Source organism: Oratosquilla oratoria, chromosome 2 (genome assembly GCF_046742065.1).
Source record: "Oratosquilla oratoria isolate Oo_2021 chromosome 2, ASM4674206v1, whole genome shotgun sequence".
Classification (NCBI taxonomy): Eukaryota; Metazoa; Arthropoda; class Malacostraca; order Stomatopoda; family Squillidae; genus Oratosquilla; species Oratosquilla oratoria.
The window spans coordinates 61,769,803-61,784,802 of NC_134778.1; the positions used below are offsets into that span (position 1 = coordinate 61,769,803).

Sequence of the window (15,000 nt, forward strand, 5' to 3'; positions counted from 1 at the left end):
TATTCTCTCAATTTACCTTAGCGAATAAAATGCATGACAAGTAAATTAATCCATTTGTGTGCGTCCGTGTGTGTGTGTGCACGTGTGTGTGTGTGTGTTTGTGTGTGCACGTGTATGGATGTGTGTGTGTGCGCGCGCGTGTGTGTGTGTATGTGTGTATGCGTGTTTGTGTATATACTGTATATACACATGTGCGTATGTGAGCACGTGTATTTGTATGTGTGTGTGCGTGTATGTATGTATTTTTGTATGCATATGTTTATGTATGCATGTATGTATGTATGTGTGTGTGCATGTTTGTGTATGTATATGTATATTCACGGATATATATTTGTATATATATATACAAATATATATATTTGTGTGTGTGTGTGTGTGTGTGTGTGTGTGTGTGTGTGTGTGTGTGTGTGTGTGTGAGATACACCAAAGTCTTGGATCACGTATTGTGCTCGTGATCGACAGCTATTACTATCCCGGATTAGAGCTCGTAGCTCATATATAGCTCGATATATGGATAATGCGGTGACCTCACACACACACACACACACACACACACACACACACACACACACACACACACACACACACACACACACACACACACACACACACACAACTCCGTGCATTCCAGGGTTGAAGTGCCGGCTCGTAGCGCAGCGATGCTGATATTTTTCCAACCTTGGGTGAGACTCGAACTCGGATCGCTGAATTAGCAGTCGAGAACTGTACCGTTGTGCCTTGTATGTATGTAATGGTAACGGACATGGAACTACCTAGTGTAGGTCTTATGGTCTCATGCAGCCTCCTTTATTATGTTCTTATGTGTGTCCCCGCGTGGGTGTATGCTTTGGTGTGACTGTATGTGCACATACCCATTCTCTTTTCCTCTCTTTCTCTCTTTTCCTCTTCTCTCTTTTCCTCTTCTCTCTTTTCCTCTCTTTTCCTCTTTTCCTTTCTTTTCCTATATCTCATTTCCTCTGTCTTGTTCTCTTTTCCTCTCTTTTCCTCCTCTTTCCCTCTTTTCCTCTCTCTCTTTTCCTCCTCTTTCTTTCTTTTCCTCCTCTTTTTTTCCGAATGAACCCGTAGTCGGTGGTTACCTTTCATATATATCCTTGATATCGCTCGACGATTTTATTCAACCGTTCCCCCCAAATTCCCGAACTCTCCAAATTCTAGTCTAGAATTTAGACGGACGACGTGTCCCCGAATGTATGAGTCAAATTAATGCACCTACGGGCGCCTACAATTCGTTAAAAGCCGTTAAATTCAAATGACTTTCAAATTCAAACCCGAAAACAATTACGTGATGTTGATGATGGGCGAGGCTTTCTGGTCGGCGGCGACAACGAAAATTGGTTTTTATTTTCGTCGACTCTACATCTCATTACTCGCCCGGAGTGTGGCGGAGGAGGAAGAGGAGGAGGAGGAAGAGGAGGAGGAAGAAGAGGAGGATAAGGAGGAGGAGGAAGAAGAGGAGGATGAAGAGGAGGACGAGGAAGAAGAGGAGGAGGAGGAGGAGAAGGAGTAGGAGGAAGAAGAAGACGAAGAGGAAAAGAAGGAGGAGGAGTAGGAAGAAGAAGAGGAGGAGGAAGAGGAAGAAGAGAAGGAGGAAGAGGTAGAGGAGGAGGAGGAAGAAGAAGAGGAAGAAGAGGAGGAGAAGGAGTAGGATTTAGTAGAGGAGTAGAAAGAAGAAGAGGAGGAGGAGAAGGACGAGGAAGAAGAGGAGAAGGAAGATGAGGAGGAGGAGGTGGAGGAGGGAGGCCAAATTTTGTGAATATCGAAATGATGTTTATGGTACTGGACAAATCAAATGAACCTCAAATATTTGAAGAAAAAAAACAAAAATTGGGGGAGAGATTCAGAAAAAAGTGAAAGACGAGGAATGGGGGGGGGGGAATGGAGGGATGGGGGAAGGGAGGGGAGGGGAAAGGGGTGGAAATGGTGATAAATTGGCTCTAATAATTATTCATGTTCCTATGTCCAATAAATTCCGCTAAAAATCACTTTCGATGATGGCAGGTAGGAATGGAGGCATAGAGTGTCCGTAATGAATTGTCGATTATTGTGACAGCAACTCAACCACAAACGGGGTTAGGGGGGGAGAGGGGGAGGGGGGAGGGGGGATGTGTGAGTGAGGAGGCTGGGAGGGGAGTAAGGGGGGGATAGGAAAAGGTTAGACCTCCCGTTTTAACACCCCCGCCCCATTCGCCAAAATTAAACGACGCGAAATAACTCGACGCGGGAGTTGATGCAGATGCGGAGGTGTGGGGAGCAAGGAAGCTAGCGCTAAGTAACGTAGCATTATAATGTGAAGAAGAACAACAATTAGACAGAACAAGGGGGGAGGGGGAGAGGGGGAGGAAGGGTGGGAGAGCTGACTTTAGGCTTGATTGATATAATTTCGTGTTCGTGTTTTCCTGCAATTGATTGCTGACAAATTTTTATTGTTGAGACCAGAACCAACTCATTTGTGCCCCGAAACTTTTTTCCTGCTCTGACGTAATCAACTCGCGTTTATGTTTCCGTGTCGGATCGGGGGATGTGTGTGTACAGACATGCGCACATACGTGCATATGTACATGTGTATATACATGTATACATACATGCGTACATACATACATGGGCACATACATACACACATACATGGGCACATACATACATGGGCACACACATACATACATGGGCACATACATACATACATACATGGGCACATACATGGGCACATACATACATACATACATGGGCACATACATGGGCACATACATACATACATACATGGGCACATACATACATACATACATGGGCACATACATAGATACATACATGGGCACATACATACATACATACATGGGCACATACATAGATACATACATGGGCACATACATACATACATACATGTACACATACATATACACATACATGTACACATACATACATGTGCACATACATGCGCACATACATGCGCACATACATACATGCGCACATACATGCGCACATACATACATGGGCACATACATACATACATACATGGGCACATACATGGGCACATACATACATACATACATGGGCCCATACATACTCGTAAATAGCTGGAGTCCAGGAACCATTTTTATGGAAGAAAGTATACGCTGGACTCGACGTTCGTCAATTTATTCCGACGTTTCGAACCCTGTCCGGGGTTCGCCTTCAGGGTAATACAGTGGTAGCAATAGGAAATGTACTTAAATAGGGGATATCTGGTACACTGGGACAGGTCTCCCCAGTAACCGTTATATTCCAACGCAGGTAGAGCATATCAAAAACACAAATGAGCAAAAAAAATATAAATAAAACTACAATACAAAATGAGCAAAACTTCCTTAAAAACATTCAAAGAGTTTACTATAGAATAAATAAAGAAAAACAGAGAAGGATGTACGAACCCAACCCGCTGCCGATGGGACGCAACACAATGCACCCCATGGAACAAATGTCCCGCGTAGCATGCATTGTCATAGAACAAAGAAATTGGAATAGGAAGAAGAACGTATAATCCATCAGTATAATAAACATGCAAAAAGGAGTTCACATTAAAATAGATAAGAAAACAAAATGCAATGTGAAGAATGCCCCCAAGATTGGGTATAAAAGCTGCACGCTGTGACATGCCACAACAATACGATAAACTACAACTCGCCACGCGGAACAAAAGTCACGTGAAGCATATATACATACATACGTACATACATACATACATACATACATACATACATGCACACATACAGTACATACATACATTCATACATACATGCATACATACATACATACATACATATATACATACGTACGTACAGTACATACATAGATACATACATATATGCACACATACAGTACATACATACATTCATACATGCATACATGCATACATACATACAGTACATACATACATACATACACACATATACACACATACATGCACACATACATACATACTGTACATGCACACATACTGTACATACATACATTCATACATACCTACATACATACCTACATACATACATTCACACATACATACATGCATACATATATACATACATACATACATACATACATACATACATACTTATATACACACACACATACATACCATACATACCATTCATACATACATACATACATAAATACACACACACACATACGTACATACATGTATACATACATACGTACATACATACATGCATACATACATACATACAAATGGATATACTTATATACATATATACGCACTTGCATTGGTACGTATACAAACACACGCACACACACACACACACACACACACACACACACACACACACACACACACACACACACACACACACACACATTCACACACACACGGATAACTTTTGCTCACATATTGACTCTCTTCTTTATGTTCAGTGAGTGTGTGTGGGGAAAAAAGTTCCCAAATTTCCCCGTTTCCCCATTTGCCCATTCTGCAACTTTCCTTCCTCTCTCTCTCGCTCTCTCTTTCTCTTTCTCTTTCTCCTTTCTCTCGCTCTCATCTCTCTCATCACTCTCATATATCTCTCTCTCTATCTCTTTTCCTCTTTTTCTCTCTTCCTCTTTTCCTCCCTTCCTCTTTCTCTCTCTCTCTCTCTCTCTCTCTCTCTCTCTCTCTCTCTCTCCCTCCCTCTTTTCCCCCCTTCCCCATCTCTCTCTCTCTCTGTCCCTCTCCCTCTCTCTCCCCTCTCCCTCCCCCCTTCTCTCATCTTTCTCTCATATCTCCTCTCTCTCTCTCTCTCTCTCTCTCTCTCTCTCTCTCTCTCTCTCTCTCTCTCTCTCTCTCTCTCTCTCTCTCTCTCTCTCCCTCCCTCCCTCCCTCTCTCTCTCTCTCTCCCTCATCTTTCCTTTACTCTCTTTTTCCCTCTCTGTCCATTGTCTTCTTCCTGACACATATCACCCCATAAGTAACTTTGCCCATTCTCTTCCTTCTGTCTGTTGTTTCGTCGTTTTCTCTTTTCTTCCGTTTTCTTTACTCTCGTTCTCTCAGCATGTCTACACTATATCAGAACATCGTATAATTCCCCACGCGTCTCTCTCTCTCTCCCTCTCTCTCTCTCCCCCTCTCCTTCTCTCTCTCTCTCTCTCTCTCTCTCTCTTTCTCTGTTGTTAAGTCGTTTTCTATTTTGTTCCGTTTTCTTTACTCTCGTTCTCTCAGCATGTCTACACTATATCAGAACATCATATAATTCCCCACGCGTCTCTCTCTCTCTCTCTCTCTCTCTCTCTCTCTCTCTCTCTCTCTCTCTCTCTCTCTCTCCCTCCCCCCTCTCTCTCTCTCTCTCTCTCTCTCTCTCCCTCTCCCTCTCTCCCCCCCCCCCTCTCTCTCTCTCTCTCTCTCTCTCTCTCCCTCTCTCTCTGCTCTCTCTCTCTCTGCGGGAGATTCGCGAGCAGGTGGCTCCCCACCTACTAGAGCTCTTCAATGAGTCTCTGCGGACAGAAGAAGTGCCTAGGGACTGGCAGGAGGCAAACGTGACTCCTGTTTCTAAGAAATGGGATCGCGAACCTCTGGGGAATTACTTCCCCATCGGCCTTACTTCCATAGTAGAGAAGATACTGGAAGGTGTCATTGTGGATAGAACAGTTGAGTTTCTGGAGGGAAATAACCTGTTATTGGACTCGCAGCATAGTTTTCGGCGTTTCAGATCATGCTTAACCAACTTGATAGAGTTCTTCCATGTCATGCTTCAAGAATATGACAGGAACAGAGCAATCGACATACTTTATCTCGACTTCCAGAAAGCCTTTGATAAGGTACCTCATAAGAGGTTAATGTCGAAAGTTCGAGCCATGGGTATTAGAGGAACAGTGTTAAATTGGATTGAAGCCTGGTTGAAAGATAGAAGACAGCGTGTAGTCATTAATAGGGCCTCGTCTACCTGGTCCTGTTACCAGTGGGGTACCTCAAGGATCTGTATTAGGTCCGCTCCTCTTCATCATCTATATCAATGATATAGATGTTGGAATTGTAAACCGCATAGCTAAGTTTGCGGATAACACAAAGTTGGGAGCAAATGTCGCAGTATCTGAAAGTGTAGACATTCTTAGGTCAGACTTAGAGAAAGTGGGAAGGTCCGAGAAGTGGCTGATGCCATTTAATCTGGGTAAGTGCACAATCATGCACATCGGGCACACAAACAAGATGTCAGACTATTCTCTTCTGGGTCATGACATAACAAGCACAGAACTGGAAAAATATTTGAGTGCCTTGATTAACAGCGACCTTAAATCCTCAAAACAGTGTATAGAAATAGAAAAGAAAGTACAAAAGCTTTTAGGTTATATGAGAAGACAATTTCGTTACGTGAACCAAGAAATAGTCTTGACGCTTTATAATTCTCTAGTTCGTCCCCATCTGGAATATAACGTTTAGTTCTGGTCGCCAAACTTGAGGATGGACGTGCAGAGGCTAGAACGAGTTTAGGCACGAGCAACGAAACTTATTTCCGGCATTAGGCACACGGGCTTCCAGAAACGTCTCAAGGCTTTGGGACTTTTCTCTAGAACAGAGGTTCTCAACCTATTTTCGCATGTAGCTCGTACTTATGAATTGCTGTTCTTTAACCTCCAGGAGATGACTTCAACACTAAATTTGATCGTTTTGCATCCACTAACTGCTAGTGGTTTTCACTTGGAGACCCCATCTGTCAACATCCATGGCTTTCTAGTGTTCCACGGTCCATACTTTGAGAACCGCTGCTCTAGAAACTAGGAAATTGCGGGAATAATTAATAGAGGTTTTCGAAATACTTCAAGGATTTGATAACATTGACTATCGGGATCTCTTCATCTCGAAAGTGAATGCCACACCCAATCATAGGTGGAAGCTCGAACCTCCTCGTTACTCTTGTGACAAGGTTGGTGACTTTTGTTTTACCTATAAAATCTGCAACACTTGAACCAGACTGCCAAAGGACATGGTGAACAGTTCCTTTGTTGAGCAGTTCAAAAGTCGATTAGACAAGGTGCTACAGTGTAAATACTAGTGTGAATCCCCGGTAACCTTATAATGGAACCACCTCAGCATGGGTTGTAAAACCTTTTGAGGTACTTATATTTCTTGTAACTCCTTGTTACTCTCTCTCTTTCTCTTTCTCTCCTGTCCAACCATGATTTCCCGATAAGTTTGCTCGGCTCTATCAAGAATAGAATTCTGAAACTAAACAAAGGTGTTGAAAAGGATAATTAAGATAAAGGAAAAAAGGACACGGGGTTTCTCTAAACTGAATAAAATCGTTTGACATTAGTCAACACACGTCTTGAAATGAACAAAATACTTAAGAGGGTTGCGATCAGAAAGTATGAATACCGACTTGAGACCATTTGGTCCATTGTGAGTGAGTATATTCTTACATCCGTCAGGGATTTGGAGAGAGTGCCCCAAGGGAACCCTGAGGAGGTCCTCAGGGGTTAGGGAAGGATTCGCTTCTTACCCAAAGAGTTTTTCTTTCCCTCCTCCTCCTCCTCCTCCTCCTCCTCCTCCTCCTCCTCCTCCTCCTCCTCCTCCTCCTCCTTCTCCTCCTCCTCCTCCTCTTCCTCCTCCTCCTCCTCCTCCTCCTCCTCCTCCTCCTCCTCCTCCTCCTCCACTGCCTGAGTTCCTGCAGAAGCCTTCGTTCACTGACCCATCTTCCTTTTTTCTTTGCAGATTTTTTCGAAGACGTTTGTTGTCACAAAAATGCTCTCGCGTGACAAAGATGAACGCTGACACCAGTGCCCTTGATGGCAGAGGCTGACAACGCGCTGACACCAAAGGGGGAGTGACTTCGACAGGGAGTGTACAGTACTCCCCTGAGATCAGGAGGATCCGGTCTTGACGAGGAGTTGAAGGAGTCTTCCTTGTGGGAGTTGATTGACCTTTCCTGACGGGAGTTGTCACTCCTCCGGTGGGAGTGCTGACTCCTTCTACGGGAGTTCTAACTTCTCCTCTGGGAGTTCTGACTCCACGGACGGGAGCTCGTACTCCTCCGACGGGAGTTGTGACCTCTCCCGAAGGACCAGGTACCTCTTCCTCCTCCTCCTCTTCCTCCTCTTCATCCTCCTCCTCCTTTTCTAGCCCCGTACGAGGATAGATAAATTCGAAGGACCAGGAAAGTCAATTAGTGTTGTGAAAGAATCAAATAGTGTTGTGACCGGAATTCCTTCGTGTGTGATGTACAGGTCCGTGAGGCCAATCCACGACACTAACCACACTCACCATACTCACCACACCCACCACACCATCACCACCACACTCACCACCACAATATTCGCCACCACGGCCCCCTCCGCGTCGCGAAAGTGCTTCGACAGTTAGCCCAACTGGAAATGCGTAGTGTCATTTGGCGTCACCGTCTTCCTCGTCGCCGGCGCCAGCCTTGTCGCCATTGTCGCTGTTAGTGACGTCACCTGAAGATGATTTCGACCACAACTCCGCCAGGAGGACTTCGGCCTTCGTGGCTGGCGTCCTGGCCGCCCCTGTCCATCTTCCTCGTGGTTCTGTCTTCGATCACGGAACGTAAGTAGAACAGTTAATTCATCTCACGTTCCTTCCTACTTTCACTTCTCGTTCTTTTCCTGTCTGGGATCGTCTTTCAGGTGGAGGCTGAGAGCCTCTTTACACTTCCCCCCTTTCTCCCCCTCTTTCCCCCTTTCTCCACACTTCCCCCCTTTCTCCCCACTTCTCCCTTTCTCCCCACACCTCCCTCTCTCCCCACTCTTTCTCCCCACTACCCCTTTTCTCCCCATCTCCCTCTTTCTCCCCACCGCTTTCTCCTCATTTCTCCCTTTCTCCTCCTCTCCCCCACCCCCCTTCCCCCCCGCTTCCCCACGCAACATGATACGTAGGGAGGACAGATGCTTGTCAGCAACCTGAAGCGGAAGATTCGTCGCGTCTATTGCAAAACTTGACTGTTTCTTTATGCTTGCACGTCTTTGTGTATGCATGTATATGTGTATGTGTATGTACGTGTGTATGTATGTATGTATGTGTGTATGTACGTATGTATGTATGCATGTATGTATGTATGTGTGTATGTATGTATGTATGTATGTATTATGTATGTAATGTATGTATGCTTGTATGTTCGTATGCCTGTATGTATGTACTGTATGCATGTATGCGTATATGTACCTACGTATGTATGTATGTATGTATGTATGTATTCTTGTATGTGAACTATGTTTTTAAGTATAAATGTATGAATGTATGTATGTATGTATATATGTATGTATGTATGTATGCTTGTAAACTATGTGTGTAAGTACAAATGTACGTATATATATATATATATATATATATATATATATATATATATATATATATATATATATATATATATGTATATATATGTATATATATATGATATATATAATATGCATGCATGTATGTATGTATGTATGTATGTATATAAGTTTGTAGTATGCATGTATTTATAGCGTGTATATATTCGAGCATAGATACTTACATGTTGATAATGTTCTTGTGCATAATGTTCTTGTACTGTACTTATTTACTTATGATCTTATGTCGATTGTATATAGACAAAAGTTGCATGTTTGTTTTGATTTTGCTTTCTCTTGAGTTTCTATATTCAACAAAAAGTTTCGAGTTAATTAGTCCTAATTTGTGTTTTTATATGTTCACGTCTGTTGGTATATAGGTACTTGTGTGCAAATGTAAAATGTGTAGTTCTCATTACATACCACATACCACGTGGTATGGGTCTTAATGTATACTACCGCAGCCCAATAGGACACTATGATGAAGTACAATTAAAAAAAAAAAAAAAAAAAAAACACCACCGAACAAAATGAGATTTCCCCCAAGACTGACAATTTCCTTTTAATTTATTTTTCTAACTCAGTGTAATTAGAAATTCTTTTGGTGCTATTATATGGCAGCAAAGCATCGGATTAGTAATGTTTTTGTCTTATTTCTAACCTAACCGGACTTGATTTAACCTAACCTAACTTAACCTAACCTAACCTCGTCCTGACCAACCCTAAATTAACATAACCTATCCCACCCCAACCTGCCTGACCCACGCAACCTACCCTACCCTAATAAAACGCAACCTAACCTAACCTAACCTAGTCTAACCTTACATTACCTAATCTAACCTGGGATAACCTACATGACCCTACCTGACACGACTTACCCTAATCTTCTCATCACCTACCCTCACCTAACCTAACCTAACCTAACCTAACCTGACCTACCTTTCCCTAATTGACCCAAACCTAATTGACCCTAACCTAACTTAACGTAACCTAACTAAACAGTTTCCTCCCTATATTCGCCCATGGGAGGATCCCTCAGAGGATTTATTGAGTTACCGAGGTCCTTAATTCCCAGAGGATTGCCTTTGGGGCACGTCCAGATGTGGAGGAAGAGGAGGACGAGGAGGAGGAGGAGAAGGTGGAGATGGGACCACATCACATACAAGCTCTTTCATCTTGTTAGATAAATTCTCACCAACATGTGTGTACATCCACTTCCCGTGTCGGAAGCAGAAAGAGAAAGGCCTTCGCTGACCTCTCCTGACCCGGAAGCTCAAAACTCTCCCGAGTGTAATGTTTGTTTAAGGTTGCAGCACCCGTCTCCTCCTTTTCCAGATTTTCTTTATTGCTATGGTAGAGCCGTCAGAGTACTAATAATTACGAACCCAGACAAGACATTGGGCATAACCTAGAAAGAACTGTACTCAGATTGCAGTTCATGCTGAGTTACTTTAAGAATGACGTCCTACGAGCCGAACCAAACAAGAGAGGTTTGGGTATTTGGTTTTATCTTTAATCTCTCCCCCGGTCGGTGTTCGCAAATAAGTTTACTCCCTGCCACCCCATCCACTATCACTTGCCCTTGCCCCTGCCACCTCCCCTCCCCTATCCCTTGCCCCTGCCGAGGGGGGTCCTTTGTCAACCTGTGCACAACCCGCAGTAATTACCGGTAAGTGATTGGATTGTCGACACACCCGCACCGCTCGACGAACCCAAGGTCGTAGTCCGAAACGGGTCTCTTGGTTTGTTTGCGTGTGTGTTTGTTCGTGTGTGTGTGTGTGTGTGTGTTCGTGTGTGTGTGTTCGTGTATTTGTTCGTGTGTCTGGGTGTATGTGGGCGATCTCGCGCACTTATATGTGTATATGTTTTTACGTTTGTACGTTTATGGTATTTTATGTATATCTAATTCTAGTATACAGAAGTCTCGTATAGCCCTGTGTATATGTGTGCGTGTGTGCGAGCGTTTTCTTAAATATGTTTGTGTTTTTATGTTTATGTGTGTGTGTGTGTATGTATGTACGTTTACTTACGTATGTATTTGTTTTCATGTTTGTGTGTGCATTTACTTATGTGTATTTGTGTTTTTAAGTTAGTGTGTGTGTTCTGGTGTATTGGCGTTTTTTGTTTTGTGTGCGTGTGTGTGCGCACGTCAGTGTGCCCAAGGATGTACATGTACACGAATGCACGTGTACATTATGTCTATATATCTACACGCTTCTCCCCTTCAATATATGTCTATACATAATTGCATACACTTATGCTAGTATGTGTATATCACATATACAGTATAACCGTACGGGAATGGACGTAGTCGTCTCATTACCTCTCATGTGTGAGCGTTTTACAAAGGATTACAAAGGCGGAGCATGCCGACAGGAGACCTTTTGGTCCATATCCCGGTTTTAACATCCGTGCGCGCTTGTCTCCACAGTTCCTTCCTAGTTTGTGTTACGCTTAAGATCCGAGTTTTATACTCGGGTGCTAGTGTCAACGAGAACGTTTGTCGGATTGTGTCTGACGGTTCTGTTACGCCTTCTCAGCGGTGCATTTGAGGGTAAATAACAACATGATCGCGTCAGTCTGTGGGAGGAGGGCGGAGGGAGAGGAGGAGTGGGAGGTTGAGTCAAGGGGATTGAATGACACGGTGAGGGAGTCCTTTGCGGGAGTTGGGCCGTTTGCGTCCCGTGTTTGTTGTCTTTAGGGATTTTATTCTGGCTGTCGGGAGGTGATTTTGTTTAACTGAAGGGGTGCAGGAATCCTTGTATAAAAGATATATATATATATATATATATATATATATATATATATATATGTATCTTTTTTCAACCACAAATCACTTTTAATTCCATGCCATCGCAGTCGACACTGAAGAATCGCTCGATGGAGGCATTCGTTGGAAATTGAAACGTGGACGAGCCGAGGATTCGAACCCAGCTAACCCGTAACAAAGTTACAGTGACTTAAACCAATGCGCTATCAAGAGAGTTTCCGAGCACGCTCTTCATGGCTACAGAATTTGTTCTAAAGATGCACAATTTGTCGAAGGGCTTACCCTTGGCAGAGCTTCTAAAAATCCAATTATGTGTGTGTGTGTATACGTATATGTATATGTATTTTCTGTATTGTGTTTATGTATGTCTGTATATATTTATGTATGTATGTGTTTATGTATCCATGTATATCTGTATATATCTATGTATGTGTGTATGTATCCATGTTTGCATGTATATCGTATAGTACTGTATCGTGGTGTTTAAATGCCTTGAATTGCACTTATAGTCCATTTCATTTGCCTCGAGTGCTCTGTATACGTAAACTATAGGGCCGTTCTGTGTTGCTTGATAGACTTCACGCATAAACCCAGCGTTTGCCTATTTCCTTTATCAAGTAAAATGCGCCTTAGATACAAGTAGGGCCGTCCCGCGTTGTTTAAGGAGAGCTTAAATGGGCGCGAGAAGATTCTTGTGCAAATAGGGCCGTTTCACGTTGCGCTCCCGGGTGAGTTTGGGAGTTTCCCTATTGTGTGAAGGTGCTGGTCGGTCCATAGGGCCGTTCTGTGTATTGTGAGCTGCGTCTAACTGCAGATAGAGCTGTTACTTGCCATGAGGGGAGCGGGTAAGGGAATTGGTCGTTAGTGAAGTCGTTTTGTCTATGAACAGTTCGCTACATATGGGGTTGAGTGTTCAGGAAATGAATAAATTGGGTGGCTTAGTGGCGTCCAGGATAAAGTGCCACCCGGCGAGAAAGGAGAGGTTAATTGACGTAGACTACAAACGCCTTTGCTACAGAGACCGGAGACGGTGACGGGGACGGGGGAGAGGGGGGGGGGTCACCTCAGAGATGAAGGAGTAAATAACGTAGCAATTACCACCACCTGATTCTAAAGACGCCAAGAACATCGTTTTTGACATTTTATAGACTTTGCTTTAGTATATGTCAGGTTTTTCCTTTCTTTACACCGATGAGACGAATGAGACCACGAAAAGTCGTCGTCAGGATGTTGAACAAGAGAAAATGTGCCTGGGTGACAATCTCTTCCGTGAGAGGGACACACAGGGGAGATGGCCCGGCAGTATTGTTGGGAAGAAATGGGATTCGAATGGTTTAGGAGAAAAGCATTGGGAACGTGTACGATATGAGTGAAATGGGGTGGAGATGTTTCTCTTCCTTGTCCATTCATGAAGTTTCGGAGTTGAAAAAAGTAAGTGGAATATATACACGTGTATATATATATATATATATATATATATGTGTGTGTATATATATATATATCATTCATTTATGTATTTTTTTACACGAAAGGACCCAAACATTGTAGATACATCATTCTGAGTCACCAAGACTTCACAGAAACTTCATTCAAAAAATTCATAAAAATTCACAAAATTCCACGCTTTAATATGTGTAGACACACTGCCTCGCTCTAGGACGTGACGCAGAGCCAAAATTTTTGGCTCGTTGCCAAAGAGGGCACTGTGTAGTCAGCTTGAGCCGCAGATATTGCCCTTATTGAAGGCTGAGATGAGCGACGGGAAGGTGAGGGCGGGAGGGAGGGGGAGGAGGTGACGAAGGCCGAAGAAGGCTTCCGAGATGAAGGGGAAGGGGAAGGGGAAGGGGAAGAGAGGATCTAAGAAAGGTAAGGATAAAGGGAAGGGAGAGGGAAAGAAGAAAGAAGGATTTTGGGCAAGACTCTTCGAGGGTTTTGGAAAGGTGGGGGGGGAGGAGTGAGGAGAAAGCCGAAGAAGACTTCTGAGATAACATAAGAACATAAGAATGAAGGAGACTGCAAGAGACCATAAGGCCTACACTAGGCAGCTCCGTATCCATCACCACCAGTCATCCCCATCCATAAAGTTGTCTAATCGTTTCTTAAAACAACTGATAGTTTCAGCGCTTACTACATGGTTACTAAGTTTATTCCATTCGTCGACCACCCTATTAGTAAACCAATTCTTGCCTATTTCCTTTTTAAATCTAAATTTGTCCAGTTTGTAAACATTACTGCCAGTCCTGCCCTGTTGTTTTAATATGATAACCTTTTTTGCATCACCCTTGTTAAAGCCTTTGGTCCACTTGAACACTATTAGATCATACCGCACTCTGCGCCTTTCCAGAGAGTGTAAGTTAAGGTGCCTAAGCCTCTCTTCGTAAGGCAAATTTCTGAGTCCATGTATCATTTTGATCATTCTTCTCTGTACTGATTCTGGTGAATTGATGTCCATTCTGTAGGAGGGGAAAGGGAAGGGGAAGGGGAAGAGAGGATCTAAGGAAGGTAAGGATAAAGGGAAGGGAAAGGGGAAGAAGAAAGAAAGGATTTGGGGCCAGACTCTTTGAGGGGTTTTGGAAAGAGGGGGGGGGGAGGAACGAGGAGAAGCCCCAAGAAGAAAAAAGATCTCAAAGTCTCAAGAGATCGAGAATCCAAAAGGTCTTGAGGGAGAACGAAAAGGAAAGGGGGAAGGATAGATTGATAATTGAAGGATAGATTGATAATTGAATAATGAGGCATTTGCAAAGTGGGAGGGGGTGGGTGGATGTTGCATACTGACGAATAAAAACAAAAAAGACATTTTCACAGAAGATTCAGTTCATAAGATTCAGGGGAGACTTTAAGAATGATAAAGGGGATATGCCTCCCCCCCCCTCTGCCACCCTTCCCCCTTCCCCCCTCTCCACCCCCTCGTGCTGAGAAAATTGGAAAAG

General features: G+C 43.4%; 1 protein-coding gene across 4 annotated transcripts in view; it reads left to right on the top strand.

Annotated features, from left to right (window-relative positions):
* The window catches only part of LOC143039506 (cell adhesion molecule Dscam2-like), a 1,807,148-nt gene that overhangs the window by 22,437 nt on the left and 1,769,711 nt on the right, over positions 1-15,000 (top strand). For all 4 annotated transcript variants that reach the window (XM_076209640.1, XM_076209650.1, XM_076209658.1 and 1 more), the window contains exon 2: positions 7,688-8,536. In XM_076209640.1, the coding sequence (XP_076065755.1) occupies positions 8,434-8,536 (103 nt within the window). In that variant the 5' untranslated portion in view covers positions 7,688-8,433. The remainder of the gene's footprint in view (positions 1-7,687; positions 8,537-15,000) is intronic.